At 41.1% G+C, this 17,009-nt stretch overlaps 1 protein-coding gene across 1 annotated transcript in view; it reads right to left on the bottom strand.

Annotated features, from left to right (window-relative positions):
* Window positions 1–1,617: 1,617 nt before the first annotated feature.
* Window positions 1,618–17,009, bottom strand: part of LOC308391296 (vesicle-fusing ATPase-like) — a 28,529-nt gene continuing 13,137 nt past the window's right edge. Inside the window, exons 10-22 of the mRNA XM_080873874.1 lie at window positions 14,478–14,643; window positions 14,250–14,324; window positions 13,396–13,583; window positions 12,458–12,553; window positions 11,139–11,295; window positions 10,887–11,020; window positions 10,651–10,717; window positions 10,446–10,525; window positions 7,813–7,947; window positions 7,472–7,585; window positions 4,342–4,397; window positions 4,057–4,129; window positions 1,618–2,055 (exon numbers count right to left, since the gene is read on the bottom strand). Coding sequence (XP_080730000.1) covers window positions 4,099–4,129; window positions 4,342–4,397; window positions 7,472–7,585; window positions 7,813–7,947; window positions 10,446–10,525; window positions 10,651–10,717; window positions 10,887–11,020; window positions 11,139–11,295; window positions 12,458–12,553; window positions 13,396–13,583; window positions 14,250–14,324; window positions 14,478–14,643 — 1,299 coding nt within the window. The 3' untranslated portion in view covers window positions 1,618–2,055; window positions 4,057–4,098. The remainder of the gene's footprint in view (window positions 2,056–4,056; window positions 4,130–4,341; window positions 4,398–7,471; window positions 7,586–7,812; window positions 7,948–10,445; window positions 10,526–10,650; window positions 10,718–10,886; window positions 11,021–11,138; window positions 11,296–12,457; window positions 12,554–13,395; window positions 13,584–14,249; window positions 14,325–14,477; window positions 14,644–17,009) is intronic.

Here is a 17,009-nt window from a genome sequence, read left to right on the forward strand (position 1 = left end):
ATTTATATGTGGTATCCCTGCATTGCTCTGCAATTTCACATCCAAAGCTTTGGGTTGCGGTGGAATTTCTATCGTCAGGTCGATCTGCTCTCTTCAAGTAGGTTTGAAAAAACTATGGTAGAAGAAGCAACTAGAAATGTGTAGTAGGAAACAATAATACTGAAGGAGCGAATCACAGTCATTGCAGGCTGTGCTGACGTGACATGTAGTTACTCATATAGGGAAGTTATGGTGTAGGATTTCAGAAGGATTGGCAGTTACATCATACTCTTTGCTCAACATACAGATTTAATCCAGAAGGATAAATCCCACTTTAGCTGCTCTACATTTGAGCATGTTAACAAGAGTGCATGGGAAGTAACTCACTTTAAGAGGCAGCCTCTAGTGGTCATTCAGTGAACTGCAGACACTTCCATGCACGTGTCATTTTTTCAGCTCCAGAGATATCTGAGAAACACATGCATGAGCCATTCTGTGGAAGTAGGTAGGTTATTCTGATTCAAACCCACATACTGCATGAAATGTATATGAATCTAAAGCTGAAAAGAGTCTCAAAGGATTCTTAAAAACTACTGCTGTTGATCCAGTTAGAACGAGCAAATGAACTATCATTCGTGGCTCAAGAGTTGGGAGTTCGCCTTGTAATCGGAAGGTTGCCGGTTCGAGCCCTGGCTTGGACAGTCTTGGTCGTTGTGTCCTTGGGCAAGACACTTCACCCGTTGCCTACTGGTGGTGGTCAGAGGGCCCGGTGGCGCCAGTGTCCGGCAGCCTCGCCTCTGTCAGTGCGCCCCAGGGTGGCTGTGGCTACAATGTAGCTTGCTATCGCCAGTGTGTGAATGTGTGTGTGAATGGGTGGATGACTGGATATGTAAAGCGCTTTGGGGTCCTTAGGGACTAGTAAAGCGCTATATAAATACAGGCCATTTACCATTTACCATGGCACCTGCCTAATCCAGTGATCTCCCGGAGTTCTTGATAATACACTGGCTACTACTTAGGATGAGGTGATCTCTTTATAAAGAAAAACATGTATGTGCATGAATTCAGCTTCCCATAATTCACAAGTTTTAGCTCAAATTTAATCTCACTTGCAGAAAATACAAAAAAGGAAAAAAAAAATGATACAGCGACATCATTTTGATTTTCTACTAATATCTCAAGCAACATTTTGCTACTTTTTACTACAATCCTGGAGAACTGCATCAAGAAACGTGCACACATGCAGCAGTAGCTCCTCCATAAATGGCTGAGTGTTTTCTTGCCAGGCTCTACAATCATTGCTCAACCCAGAAGCTGTGGAGGTTAACCTCAAATGTGTGAATGGGTTCATCTCTTCTCAAATATTTCATAATCAGGAGGTAATTACACTAAGTGATAGTTATGACATTCTTATGATTTCAACAGCCATGAGAACATTTAATAGTTAACTTTTTTTATTTTTCTTGGGAGCAGAAACTTTTTACATGCTACTGTAGAAAACAGACAGCTATTTGGACGCACTGAACAGTGTCTGAACTAAACAGCAACTGAAAACCTACATTATAATAATGGAACACACAGCACAAGTTCCTTTGTAACGTCCCTTTAAAAACAACATTAACTACAGATACTACAATGTTTTTTGTTAGTAATATTATTTTATTCATACAATAAAAAGATCAGAGGCAAGGAAATGTGCAACATAAGAAAAGAAGTCATGGAATGATCTCTTCCTACAAATAAAGTCTATATAAACAAACATTATCATAATTAGTGTTTGTGCACATGTACTTTGCCCCGACTCTTTTTGTATACATATATATAAAATCCCAATGGAGTGCTAGAGGCATCACATAGAGATTGCAGCACAAGCAGACACCCAGATACAACAAGCACTGCGCATATCTCTTATTTTATATTATCACATAATGCTGCAGAGGAGGAGACTGCCTGCTTGGTGTCTGCAGCTCAGAGAAGCACGCAGAGCTTCAGGGATGAGAAGGATGTAGAGAGATGGGATCTATATCTCGTTTGCTTCCTCCTGCCATCCTTTATCAGTCTTCTGATCCTCTGCAACTGAGTGAAGAGAGAGAAATAAAAGTGAGATGAGGCAGGCGGGCAAAGGAGGCATGCTGCCACAGGAGAGCGCCTGTCTAGTCGACCTATTTTTAGGCACGCTGTGCACCAGCTATACCATAAGCCTCTGATGCCAAGATGAGAAGCAAAGCTCCCGCTACTTGTTGAAAGACTTGTTGTTTATCACCGTGGGCACCGTCCTCCCGCGGTTCATTTCAGAAGGCAAGATTAGCAACTTAGACACATAACTTTCTTAAACTTTGCCCTGCGTTTTTGTAATGATTCGGATAAAGACATGGAATGATAATAACTTTGTATTCATTCACCTAGAGAGCTTTTATGATGCCAACATTCTGAGCAAAATCATTGTCAGAACTGAACAACACCCAATGCACGTCACAGTTTTACAAGCATGCATAGTCAAGGTAAAAAGAAAGCACGCCCTCTTTAAATTCTAAGGTTTTATGTCTCAGGACATAATAACGATAATCTGGTCCTTAACAGGTCTTAAAATGCTGGAGATTTAGAGCAAAACATGACATATAACAGCATGTCATTTTTTTTTATTAAGTCAAAACACAGAAGCAGCATGCAGAGTAAATACAACCTCACTAATTCCAAGTTTCAGGACCTTAATAAAAGCAGACGTTTTGGCAGTTTGCTGGTCTGGAGCATTCAGGTGTGTTAATGCCACAAAGGAAACATCAGCAATGAGCTTAAAGAAGCAATTGTTGCTCCCCATCAATCTGGGAAGGGTTTAATTTTTAAACAATTTCAGAAAGAAGTAGAAAGCATTCAAGATAGGTGCCAGTGTTCCCAGGAGTGGATCCAAGAGCTCCTTCTCATGCTCTACAGGCCTCAGTTAGCATATTAAATATTGAAGCTCATGACAGTAAAATTCTAAAAAGACTGAACAAGTATGGCTCGTTTGGAAGCATTGCCAGGAGACATGTCTGTTCTCTCCACATAAAGAACATGGCAGCACAGCTACACGCGTGGCGACACCGCCGTGATGGCATGTTTTACAGCCACGAGACCTGGGCCCTTGTAGTCATGAACTCCAATGCATACCAAAGTATTCTAGGTCAGCGATCCCCAACCGTTTTTGTGCCACGGACCGGTTTATGTCCGACAATATTTTCACAGACCGGCCTTTAAGGTCTCGCTGATAAATACAACAAATAAAACCAGTACCAGTACCAAAAAAAGGAAGATTTATTCATAACACACGGAAAAAGACCCAGGGAAACTTAGATAACGATAAAAACGATTAAAAAATAACGATAAAACCCCTGAAAACCATCAATTTCACACCCGAGTCTCAACTCTCGGGGCTCGGTGCCAAACGACTCACGGACCAGCCCGGGGGTTGTTGTTACTCACTGTTCTAGAGTAACATGTGAGGCCATCTACCCAACAGCTGAAGCTCGGCCAAGACTGGATCGTTCGAAAGAATCAAGGTGTTGCAGTCCAGGCCTCAAAAAGTTCAGAAAGCAGTGCATAAAAAATGATCGCAAACCTCAATGAACTAAAGTGACTTTGTAAAGGGAGTCAAAATTCCTCCACAATAATATGAAGGACTGATAAAGTTATATAGAAAATGGTTACTTCAAGCTGTTCCTGCTAAAGGTGTCTCCTCAAACACCCGAATCATTCACTTTGTTGGGTTTTTTACAGTAGTGTTTGGTGCCCTGTGGAAGTGTTTTTATTGTGACAATTGTTTCGTGTGATGCTTCCGATTCCACGCACGCACAGATTAGCTGTAAAACTACTTAGTCAAAGGTAAGTTTGGTAATTCAGTTTTGAGTCAGCGCATTTTAACGACATCCTCCGTTATTCTGTGGTTACATCTGCTTGACTGGACTCGCATAACGTTATTTCGAAACTTTGACTGTGACTCTTCAAAGAGTGGAATCACAGACTTTCACATCAGCTCTCCTCAACCCTCGACAGGATATGATGAGTTAAAAAATTTAACGTTTCAGCTTAAAGCGGCCTCACCGTTGAAGGATGCCTCTATTTCACCGCGTGGCTCCACTGAGTCTAGATTGCCACAAACTTATCAGAAACCAGTCTGTAGAGGGAGAAAAAGGACAAAATGTGTATTATAAATCACACTTGGTACGATGATTAAAATGTAAACACTTTGTGCTTCTGACTAACTTTTTCCTTTCTGCTACATTTGTAACTGACAGCTGGTGAAAGTGACAGACGTGTGTGCGGTGTGAGTGTTCAATGTCAATCCTGCTCTGGTGATGTGGTTAGAAACAGGAAAGGAATACTTACGCTCCTTCTTCCTGCAGCAGACTCACGAACTTCCTAACTCTGTAGTCAGGATCCATCTGAAAAGACAGATATGCATGCTTAGTGCTAACAGTCATACGATAAAATAACTATATATTTTATTAGCAGGTTCTTTGTGAACATGCACGGGTTTCTTCAGGTGTTAAACATCACAGCGGCATGCTATCAACGGCGGCGGGTCCTGGAGTTCATGTTTCAGTTTGGATTGAAGAGAAGGGGAGGGAAAAGGAAGCAAAATTAATGGGAACCTATGCAATAACTTACAGTATGTCTGGAATCGCCTGTAGCAACCAGAGTTAAGACATGAGAGCAGTCGGAAACGTTGGAATGAGAGGAAAAAAGATAAAGACCGCAAATGTGTACGTGAGTGCGGCTGTTTGCAGCATGTCCCGGCAAACACAGGTTCATACTTCTTCAAGCTCAGAATGGGGTGTGTGTGTGAGGGGGGGGGGGGGGGGGGGGGGGGGGGGCACTGAGCATAGCATTGGAGCATACCACAGCAATTACACAGCCCCAACAAACAGGCTGCACACATAGGCAACATAACAGAGACACAGTCGGGAGAAGAAAGGAGCTAATGGTGTGATTTGGGTTTGTCTGATGCTGCTGGTGGGATGTCCGTCATCGGTTTGGTAAACAAATATTACTTGAAATATGAGGTTTTGAGATGGACGAAGAAAATTCATCGTGGCTTTGAGCAGCAGACATCGATTAGCTGGAGTGAAACATTTCAAGTTTTAAAACTTTACTTCAGGAGTTTAGAAATATCTGAGAAATTTGTAAGAAACAAGGGAAAAAATGAGAGAAGCAAAGAACGAGATGATCACTGGAACGTAGATTTCCTGTTGTGACGTACGACAGCGACTTAATTAAATCCTGCTTGGTTCTGTGATCTCCTCACAGGTCACAGGAGTAAAGATTTAGGACACACAAATCATCATTTTGGCAAATCGAGTAACAGGAACTAAATATCCTGTTACTCGATTTGCCAAAATGATGATTTGTGTGTCCTAAATCTTTACTCCTGTGACCTGTGACAGACGGATCCTGTTGACTGTCGAGAATGCCAGCCAGATGTCGAAGAAGAGGAGGGACGGCCTGCTCAAGCTCAGACCACACTGAGAGAAAAAAATTAATAATAACGCAAAGCCTGTGCCAGTATGAAATCTGTGTTTTGAATAAAATGGGAGGTGATGAGTGAGTTATTGAAAAGACTGTTTTCTTGTGCTTCACAAGTTTCGTACCCCCAAAATAACTTGACCTTTCTGTTGTCTAACACAACTAGTACACATGGAGCTGCAACAGCATAAGAAATGTCCAAAAATAGTCAAAAAAGAAACATAAGGTCACATTTTAAATAGATTTTTAGACAAACAACATAATAGTTGCTTATACAAGACATTTAATACAAGGTATGACATCCAAGCAGTCCAGATGTGTTGTTTGAGGAACTGTTTTCCATTCCTTGATGAGCATAGTCTGCAGCTATGCTCAACTAGGAGTGGAGCCTGCAACACGCTGGGTCGATGCACATCGTGTTCCAGGGTTTTGATATCCAGAAAAGCCTGCGCTACTCTGGCAGTGCAGGGTTTGGCATTGTCCTGCTGAAACAGCTGCAGGGAAGGGTGCTGTCACAAGAATGGCACAAGTACGGGTTGGAGCACTTCATCTTGTTACCTCTGTCCGATCCGATTTCCACCAAGAACAATCACATCTGAGGCGGCGCTCTCATGCAAAGCTGCAGGAGAGGCTCAGATACATATGGCAACGTGCAGAATGCCACAGCCCAGCCTCGGTCAACATCACCCCGTCAATCGCGGTACTCATAACAATGTTGTGCACACACCATTTGGTTTCGTGTTTTTTCTCTTGGGTTGAGGATACATGAGTTAATTTGTGTTCGGTACTGAACTGAAAACTAGTCATAGAAGATGTTTGGGTTTGTCTATGAGATATATGAGATCGCTGATATATTTCTGTTAGATCTGCTCCTTCTGCACATTTTGAGCACTTATTATCATTGCTATGCAGATGACACTCAGTTGTATCTCTCTTTTAAACCACAAGACGTTTGTAAGTTACAGATTTCTCAGAGGTGCTTAGACTCTGTTAAAAGTTGGAGGCTAACTATTTTCTGATGTGCCCCTGACAGATTTGTGCCTGAGGTAATGGAAAGTCCCCTTGCCACATTTCCTAAATCTTCTATCAGCAACCTTTGGATAATTTTTGACTCAGCTTTCACTTTGGACGGTCATGTTAAATCTCGCTTTCGCTTTTATCGCTTAAGAAATATTGCCAGTTTCCACTGTGTCATGATGGAAAATGTTATTAATGCATTTATTTCATCACTTCTGGATAATTGTAATTCACAGTTTACTTGTCTTAACAAAGCTTCCTTGGAACGTTTGCAGCCTATTCAATAAAAGCCGCTGCGAGGCTTCTGACTAAGTCTTCTAAATATTATCATGTCACTGCCCATTAACTTCTGACTTTAAGATTCTGGATTTGACTTTTAGAATTTTGCATGGACAAGCACCAACATAAAGAGTAGAGTAGAGTGCACTTATGCATCCATATAGCCCCAGCAGGTGCCTGATGTCATGTGATCAAGGCCTGCTTGCTGTGCATGCAAGGCTGAAACCGAGACCGAGATTTTGCTACAGCAGCTTCAGAATCTAATGATCTTTTTTAAAAAGCTGCCAAAAACCCATCTTTTTGTGTTGCAATTTTACCAACCTACTTAAAATAATCTCTTTTGGAATAGATTTAAAGCAAAGATGTGCTTATTTTTGGAAAAGGGAATGAAAGCACATCTGAGAATGCAAATTTAAACGCAAACCCAAAGTACGAAACTACACACAATGGGTCATCACAGGCTGATGTTTAAAAGCTGTATTGTTTGCTGTGTACCAATGGTGATCATTAATTATAGGAGTCGTGAAAGTGTGCCCCCAGTGTCAAACCATCCACTTTACATAAACCCACAAATATTATATTTTTTTTAAAAAGAAGACAAAAAAACTTGCATTACCGCAAAATTCATACTAACTACAACATAAAACTAACTAAACTGTTGAAAAAAGTCAAAATAAAGACCATAATAGTTTCTCACCTGTGCCGCCATTTCAATCAGCATCAGCAACTTTTTAATGCCGATCCCCAAGCGTTGGCCCTGTACAGCTTTAGCTATCATGGCCCGTTCTTTCTCATTGAAACTGCCCAGCAGCTATGTAAAGCAGAAAGAGACACAGGAACGATCAGTGCGAGAGAGAAACACTTAAATTCTGTCATTCATTTTTTGCATTCAGGAATTCTAATAAAAAAGTAAGCAAAAACAATGTCGCCAAGTCTAATGGTAAGAAGAAATTCACAGAAGAAAAGCATCTTGCATCATAGATGCAATTCTTAGAAACAGACATTAGAAATTTGTAGTTTCATAGTTGTGTAGTTTACCTCAAAGGCCTCCATCAGCTGCTCTACTTTTGAGATGTTGGGAATGTGGATGGTGGTGCTGAAAGCATCCAACATCTCCATTTCCTGAAGGACGTCTTTACGACTTGTGGTGCCAATGATGAGCAGCTTACGACCCTGAAAGAGAAGCAGATGTCATTTTGTCTGGATCTTTAATCGTTCCCTCACATTCATCAGCTGGTCTCCTCCTATTGGTCATAGGAAAAAGAGAGACCAATGATGTATAACCATTTGATAATGTACAGGAAAAGCACAGGAGCAGTCCAGATGAAAGTGTGTGATGGCTCTAACAGAGGTTCAAGCATCATGATTGCGTGTCCTGGATGGTTTCAACACTTAAACAGAGACTGCAGCGTGTTGTGCGCTCTGCTGAGAAGGTGATTGGCTGCAGACTCCCATCTTTGCAGGACCTGTACACCTCCAGGACATTGCGGCGTGCAGCTCGGATCTCAGCTGACCCTTCTCACCCTGGACACAGTCTGTTTGACCTGCTCCCCTCAGGCAGGAGGCTCCGGTCCATTCGCACCAGAACCTCTCGCCATAAGAACAGTTTCTTCCCCTCTGCTGTTGGACACATGAACAATAACCATATGACTGTACCCGCCACTAACACATGACCCTACGCTGTGTCACTGCATCATTCCATGTTTGGCACTGATCACCACCTGCACTCATGTATATATCTTTCAACGTAGCACTCTTAATTCTTATTCTCATGTATATATCTCATGTATATCTCATGCACATATCTTTCCACGTAGCACTTTTAATTCTTATCCCTACTTTTATTTTTTTCCATGTCTATTTAAGTGCTATTTATGACACTATGTTTGCACTGAAGCACCGCAGCAATTTCCTAATGTTGTAAACCTGCTCAACATTTGGCAATAAACCCCATTCTGATTCTGATTCTGATTCTTATCTAGAACTCAGCCAGACTATACAAAAACTGGGCACACCTATGTGTCACCTATGGTCTTTGAGCCATATTATGAAGCCTTATAATAACGAACATTTTGGCCACCCCAGTTCCAGCATTTTTTTTTCTCTGACCAACAACCTGTCCATCATTTGTATAGTTTTACAGCTTTAAGGCAAGTCAGCTGATGCATGTAACATACACCTGGTCTATACACGCAATCACAATGCCAACCCTGCTTCTACAGCCGTGTTAACTTCCTCAGAATACAGTCTTTGATAAAGTCAAAGTTCTAGCAACACAAGCAGCATATATAACAACTTCACTGCTTGACAGATATGAAGGTGAAAATCTTCATTTTATCTCATTTGTATTACTTTTATTGACATGTTTCATTGGTATGTGATGTATCTGATGCTGAGAGACCACAGGCCTGTAAAAACAAGCTGCACCTGCTTAGACAACAGTAATTTTATTATTAGCTAAACAACAGTTATTAAATGTAGTCCATGAGAAGCTGGTTTAATCACAGATATGTGTAAAAATTAAAATTAAGGTTGTTTTGCATTTTGTTTTCTCACTCATATCCACCCTATTAAACATGTTGTTTGTATGCATTTTTAGGACGGTGGGGAAGTTGTGTCAGAAGCTTCTACTCTGCTCCTTTAATGGCTTACACTGCAACATCAGCACTTTCTGTATCACACCGGGTTATGTTCTCATTGCCCGCGACTACAAACAAGCCAATCAGAAGTGTTGAATTGTGAACATTTTGTAATTAAGTTCTCATGTTATCCAAATTTTGATGAAGGCAGTCTTTGATGCCAAAGCTCTTATTGGTTATTGGAATACAGGGCGACTGATTTCGTCATATTCTGGAGATTTCTGGCTGCCCAGGTGAAGGCCGACATTGAGCAGGGGCTCTAAGTCACAACAGGAGTTTAAAAAATAGAAAACAATAGAAAGAAGAAAAAAAGACAGCATAATGCAGCATAATGGAGCAGAGGGCAACAGTAGAGAAGACAAACATGAGCGGGGAAGAAAGAGGGGAAGCAAAAGAAATGTCGCTGCACTAAGCCGACGAGTTGGAGAACGACCAGAAGAAGACCAAGGAGGAGAGGCAGAGGAGTGGCGAGCAGACAGGGGGATTATGGCTGCCGCCTGCCCCCCCATGGCGTGGGGGGTTGTGATGCTGCATGCAGATGAGGTGCCACACAGGCGGCAGTGCTGCCAGGTCCTGGCTCTCTCACAGAGCCCATTCTCCTCCGTGTCCCCCTGGCCTCCCCCGGCCCCAGGCACCCCGCTGGGCCCAGCGCTTTACAACCCCAGAGGAGCACTGCAGCCAGGCATTCAACACCAGGCCCCGCGCCACTTCTCATGCACATGCAGCCATATAGTGAGCTATACCCTCATTCACAAACCCATCAACAACAGACACACACAAACTACAACTAAAGAAACTATGAGAAATGGGTCTCCACCACCACCATTCACTCCGAGCACAACAGGCCTGGACCAAAACACTTGCTAATAACCATACACTCACACACAGGCGTTCACACATGCCAGTTGCAGGCAAAGACCTCTAACAATTCCTCGCAAGACTTTATGTTGGCATCCATAAGATCTGCTGCCCTCTTTCTGCCACCTCAGGACTAGCAACACTGACAGTGAGCAAGAAATAAACCCTGGTTACCTTTGGAGGTGGTTTCTTCAGCAGCACCAGCAGAGCCTGTAGCACCATGTTGGAGAAACGAGGGCCAATAGGAACGTAATCTGACGACAAACATAATTTTATTATTTCATTTCCTCGGTCTCATCAAGTCTGATTCAAATAAAAAGTAACTTCAGAAGGCAACTGAGTAGAAGACCGCAAAATATTTTGGGCTCTCTCGTCTTACCCAACAAGCGCTCGATGTCGTCCACAACCACACAGCTCAGCTGGGATTTGTAAGCATCTTCAAATATCTGCCAAAGGGAAACAAAAAGGTACAACCTGATCGCCATCAGAGAAAAAACACACCAGAAAACACTAAAAATAACTACTAGTATTTTAAAAATGACATTACTACACTAGCATCTTAACCCAAACATCCGGTATTTATATGCACTGTATCTGCATTATGAAATCTGTTACCTTTTTGATGGCCTGGCATTTGGCGATCTCAGAGTGTCCGATCATCTTGTCCGGAGAACAGATCTTGATGAATGGAAACTGGGAATCCTCAGAAATCTTAGCCGCCAGTGCCGTTTTGCCGCTGTTAGGTGGGCCTGGCGGTGAAAAGAAATCACTGATCAACCATTTTAATTGTTAGTAAAGCAGGCCGCTGTCCTCACCTTATTTTATTTGCTCTATGTGTTTGGGTTGCATGACACGTGTGAGAGTTACCTTCCAGCAGCACAGAGACTAGTGGCGTGCGGTCACTGTTCTTTGTCTGCTGCACCAGCAGCTCCCCGTCCTCCAGGGCTGCTGACACTGGGTCACCCCACCGGATTATGCCGTTCATGATGTAGCTGGCGTAGTCCTCCTGGTTGGTTCCAAATGCCTGAAGAAGTGGTACAAGGAGAGGAAAACAGAAAGTGAGACTCTAATTTTGTTTGCCTCCACGAGCTCAACCGAGAACGGAAATATTAGTTATAAAAAAGATATTTCCTCTGTGTTGTAGTCTTGTATAACCTGCACAAGTGCTTCATCTGAATCCAGTGAAGTTTAATCACAAATAAATATAATTTACAAGTATTGTGGATATAATTCTTGCTTATACCTGGACTGCTTCTTATAACATTTAGCAGGTGAACAGGTTCAATTCAGGTGTAAAATAGTGTTGAGAGGCCCCTGAAGCCTGTCAAAAACAAAACTCATGCCCAGAGTGGAAAAAAATGTTTATATTTATATGCAAAACTTAGACTAGTGACATCAGCTCGACTTCATAATACTGTCATCACAGGTTTTAGTTACAGTCTAATGAGGAGAAAAGGCATCTTTCAAAGATTCCAGCCTGCCACTAAATTTCAAGAGATTTAAGTGTTGCAAGTCAAAACACTTTTGCAAAGGTTGTGGCACAACTGATCGTTTAGCGTAAGGTGGTTTTAAACTCTAAGTGTCTCAAGTGAGCCTGATAAAAACAAACAAGCTAAATCCTAGCCTAGCTTCTTTCTTTTTTCAAAAATCTTGACTCATGCAAATAGTGTTCGATCACATAAATATTATTAACAACCAACAGGAGCACTCAGTTTTCTCAAGCAGGTCACATGCAGCTTCTGTTTCTGCACCATCATTCAAAGTTTTTCTCTTTGCAAAGATCCACCAGCAGCATGACTGGACTGCAAAATCTCAAAGTCTGTGATTAAAACTCGGACTTATCATGCATGGATTTTGATGTCAGAATGCGCCCAAGTTTGACGTTTATTAGTCTTCTTGTCTGTGGTGGCTGTTAGATTAAAACGTGATGGTGAATGGCGTACGATAAGACAAACCGACAAACTTATCCAAAACTCAGGTTTTCCTTTATATTTTAGAAACAACATTTCTCTCAAATATTTCAGGATGTTTCACAGATCATGTTACAGAATAACGAAAAGACCAGAGAAGGTGGGAATGGTTGAGTTAAACTTCAGGTTATTTTGATTATTAATGTTACTTTTATTTCACTGTACTTTGCATTTCATGTTTAAGAACTTAAGAGAGACATGTGCACAGTAACTTACGGGTTTGATGTCGTTATTCAGCGAGGCCATGAAGTCTATCCTGCTGACCTGCAGTTTTTCCGCCGTCTCCATGTTTACCTCCACTGTGTTGCTGGCCTACATCAGAGCAACAGACAAACAGCACAGGTACAGAGACAGCAAATTGCTTCGAATGAACTCCGTACCCTGTCTCGTGAAATCCATTAAATGAAGTACTGCACATGTAGATTGCAAAATGTGTCAGAAGACAATGTACTCCCTCAGAGCAGAAAGGTCAGACAGAGAGACGGAGGGAGGGAAGAATAAGTGCCTAAAGGAGTGAAGAGAAACATCGCTGCCATCAGACATGTGTCTGTCATTTATCATCACCCTCCAATATCTGCTGCTCTGCGGGAGCAGAACGCTTAACAGATGAGAACTTCACCTTATCTTTGTGCCTTACTGAGCAGTATAGATTTGAGCCAATGCACCTGATAAAACACTTAAGGGAGGGCACACACACAAGCACACACACCTGGATACCTACCCAACCCTTCGACACCTGGGTGGCTGCTTAAACTGGCACTATAATACCATATATTATGCCCACCAGGTGTGTGGCCTGCAACTTAAGCCAGGAACATGACACTGTTCCTGTCAGTGCTTTTGAAAATAATGTATCTAATATAAAAAGAACAGGTTTTCAAAAGTTGAATACATTTTTTGCATTACTTCTACTTTCCTTCTTCTCTTCCTTTAGTTTTCTTTTTAAATTTACTGCCCTTTAATTAAACTTTGTATTTGCTTTTTATAGTGCGTATTGGCTTGTGGAAAATACTGGTTGCTTGCCAGTATTTTAACTCTTATATTAGTGAGGAACATATTGCTCTGAGGGCATTTTACTATTATTTCCTTGTTTTCTATAACCCAAAAAACATACACATTAATAAATGGACAGTAAATAAGCTCCTTGGACTGACCTTGATGTGTCTGTTCATGGCTGTGGACTGAGCAGCTCTGACCAGACCCTCCAGTTCAGCACCGCTGTAGTTCTTGGTTTCCACAGCCAGCTCTTTAACGTCGACATCGCTAGCCAGCAGTTTGTTCTCCCGCATCCTCGCTGTGTGGATGTTGAGGATCTGAATTCGCCCAGTTTCATCCGGTAAGCCTTGAAGAATAAAGCGGAAAAGGAAATGGAGAAAGTGACCGCGTGTGGTGTACTGGTTCTGTAGTGCACACAGTCAAAGAGTCACAGCTGATAACAGCCTTGTATCCATTGAGCTTTACCAGTAAGGCTGCTGGTATTAACTTGCAGAAATCTGCATAAGATACATTACTTCTTCATTTGATAGCACGAGTATTACTTATTTACACTGTTTTTAAGACTTTCTGACCCACAGTAGAAGTATTTTCACTGATTTTCTATTAATTATTTGAGCAAATACTTTAACTAATTACTTCATAGGTTTTAAAAATATGTTCTTTATAATCATTTTAACTTTCTTTTCAGTTCAATTCAGTTTTATTTATACAGCACCAAATTACAACAAAGGTTGCCTCAAGGCACTTTATTGTAAGGTAGACCTTACAATAATACAGCAGAGAAACCCCCAACAATCAGATGACCCCCTATGAGCAAGCGCTTTGGCGACAGTGGGAAGGAAAAACTCCCTTTTAACAGGAAGAAACCTCCAGCAGAACCAGGCTCAGGGAGGGGCGGGGCCATCTGCCGTGACCAGTTTGGGTAAGAGAAGGAAGAAAGGACAAAAGACATGCTGTGGACACGCTGTTTTAAGTCTACTGAATGAAATTCTGTGTGTTCGCTACTTCTTACCAATCTCCATCTTCACCTCCAGTCTTCCTGGCCTCAACAAGGCCTCATCTATCAGGTCGGGCCTGTTGGTCATACCTGAGGCAGAAAGAAAAGAAACCAGAAGAAAGGGAAGAACAAAAGTAATGAGACAGAGTTTGGCTGTTCAGGCGTGACACAGGACAGGATTTAAATGTGAAAGTGTTTATGCTAGTTTACATATACTGCGAGAAAATGTCTGCATGTTTGCACCTATGACCAGGATGTTGTTGAGTTGCTCCACTCCATCGATCTTGGATAGCAGCTGGTTAACCACGGTGTCATGGACTCCTGTGCTTCCTGCCATGCTGCCACGCTGCTTACAGATGGCGTCAATTTCATCAAATATGATGATGTGAAGGCCGCTGTTGGCACCGAGCTGTTCGCCGACACAGACGCAGAGGAAGAAGATTAATGTGTAAACTGTAAATACCTGCTTTGCACCTTTATCCTATACCACCTGTTCACACAAGCAGGGAGGACATCGCCTCGATAATGCTGAGTAAATCCAGTTTTTCTACATCTGTCATGCTGGATATAAGTAATTTTGCAGGAGATGGTGTTACACAGTTACACCTACTTACCTGAAAGCGCAAAAGTGATATGCATGTTTATCATATTTACTACAGGGGAGACAACACAGATGAACTACGGGGGTTAAAAAAAAACTTTCCCTGTTTACAAATCAATTAAGGAACATTCTCTCTTTATATTAGAAGCCTTAGAAAAGGTAATGCTTAAATATAAAAATTCAGATTTATCTAGATAAATATGACCTTCCTGACACACTTTTCCTAAACTGAAATCAGAACTGGATAGTATAGATACATAGTTCTTGTTTGATTTTATTGCCATATAAAAGTCAAAGGTTTTTATTTGTCTATAAATCAGAAATTACTTCCAACAGCCAGAACGAGTCCATCTTTTGCACTAAATCATGCACTGAATGATAAATGAACAAAGCCCTCTCTGTTAAAACTTACTGAAAGGAGTACATCTGGAACATCTGGAGGATATAAGCGCTGTATATACACAGAGTATAAGAAAAGAGATATCAACACTTTTAAACATGCACCAATTTGCAAAAATGTCTAAAAGATAAACTATAGACAAACACAAATGTGTATTTTAAACTTTTTTTCCTTCTCAAACACGCTTAATTTTGCTTGTAGCTTAATTTCTTAAACATATAGGTGTATGAATAAGTTTACCAAATAAACAGGGGGTTGGTTTTAAGGAGCTGTCTGTTATTTTCAAGGTCTTACAATATTATAATTGTCTCTTAGTTCTGGGAGTCAGTTTTCGGGTCCTCGGGTAAAGTATGTTGGTGCTGGCCATTGAATTCTGTGGAAAAGTTCATCTGCCTGCACAACTCAAGGCTGAAAATTCATCAGTGTGCTGCGGTCCATTTCTGTCCTCCCAAAGTTTTCTGCCCTGGAGCTTAGACGCACCTGATACAGCTGCATTTTATTGGAAGATGTGCAGAAAACTGACTTTGTTTTGGCTACTAAAATTCTCAAAATAAGAAAATCTGGTTAATGAAACTGGAATAACTAAAGTCTCAGGCATTTTTTTTGTAAGATCTGAAGCTGGCAAACCATAGGAAGTTCTGGTTTGGACATTCATTTAAATGTTTAGTGAACAAAAAGTAAGCACAGCAGTGTTATTACAGCTGGGTACTACCTCTCCTTGGCTGACCTGTATTTTCTTGACATCCAATTCAATTTACAGTGATTTAATGTGGAACTCCATAAAATGGCTTTCCATCTAGCACCTTGCAGAGGCAGAAGAATAAAAAAAAGAAGCTTCCTAAAATAACATAAAAACAAAAAATACATATTTTTGTTAATAAAATAAAATTTGAAAGTAAACTTTTTACTGAAAGTGGAAAATGTGAGTCAAGTTTTTATATTGTAAAAACTGTTTTTTAAAAATGCCCCCTATTATATGAAAAGATACTCAACCCAAGAGTGAGACTAATAGAAAAAATTACATTTTTAACAATAAAAACCAAATTTAAAGTAAAATCCACACAGCAAACATATAAGGAAAACATAAGGAAATTGTAAATTTACATTAAAATAAAACTAAAATAAAACTACTAAAAAGTATACTATTAAACTATAATAACCTTGTAAAATATAAAATCAAATTACATTTTTTTTCAGCTGAGACACAGAAGCATAGCAAGAAGAAACCGTGACTGCTTTTCTTTCATCCTGAGCTGAATACAAGTATTGAGCCTCTTATGAATGAATGAAAAAAAAGCGATGGAGCAGCCGGGTGGGGGGTTATCGCTCCATCTACGGACCTGTCAGACTCTGACGTAGCATTTAAAGCAGGTGTAGAGCTGTTAATGTCACACACATACACGGTGTGTGTGGGGGTTTGTAGGGAGGTCTTATAGGAGGTCAAAGAGAACCCAGCCCCTCATTAAGTGGTGCAGAGTGAGGCTTATGTCACACCATCCAAACCAACTATCACTGCTGGGTTTCAGTGGCCCCTCTTCCCTTTCAAACACGCACACACACACACGCACAAACTTTAAAAAGTCATTACAGCTATGTCTGGCTAAAGGGCAGATCTCTCCACTCTTGAGAAATTAGATTTTTTCTGCAGTGCTTATCGGTATTTCACTGGGATGCTGGAAGAATACTAATAGCTACTGAGAAAATACTCTGAACAAACACAGTGACTTTTGATGACTTCTAGATTAGAAGTTTAGGAAAGTTCTAGCAACACAGC

Source organism: Rhamphochromis sp. 'chilingali' (genome assembly GCF_963969265.1).
Source record: "Rhamphochromis sp. 'chilingali' genome assembly, chromosome: 22".
NCBI lineage: Eukaryota > Metazoa > Chordata > Actinopteri > Cichliformes > Cichlidae > Rhamphochromis > Rhamphochromis sp. 'chilingali'.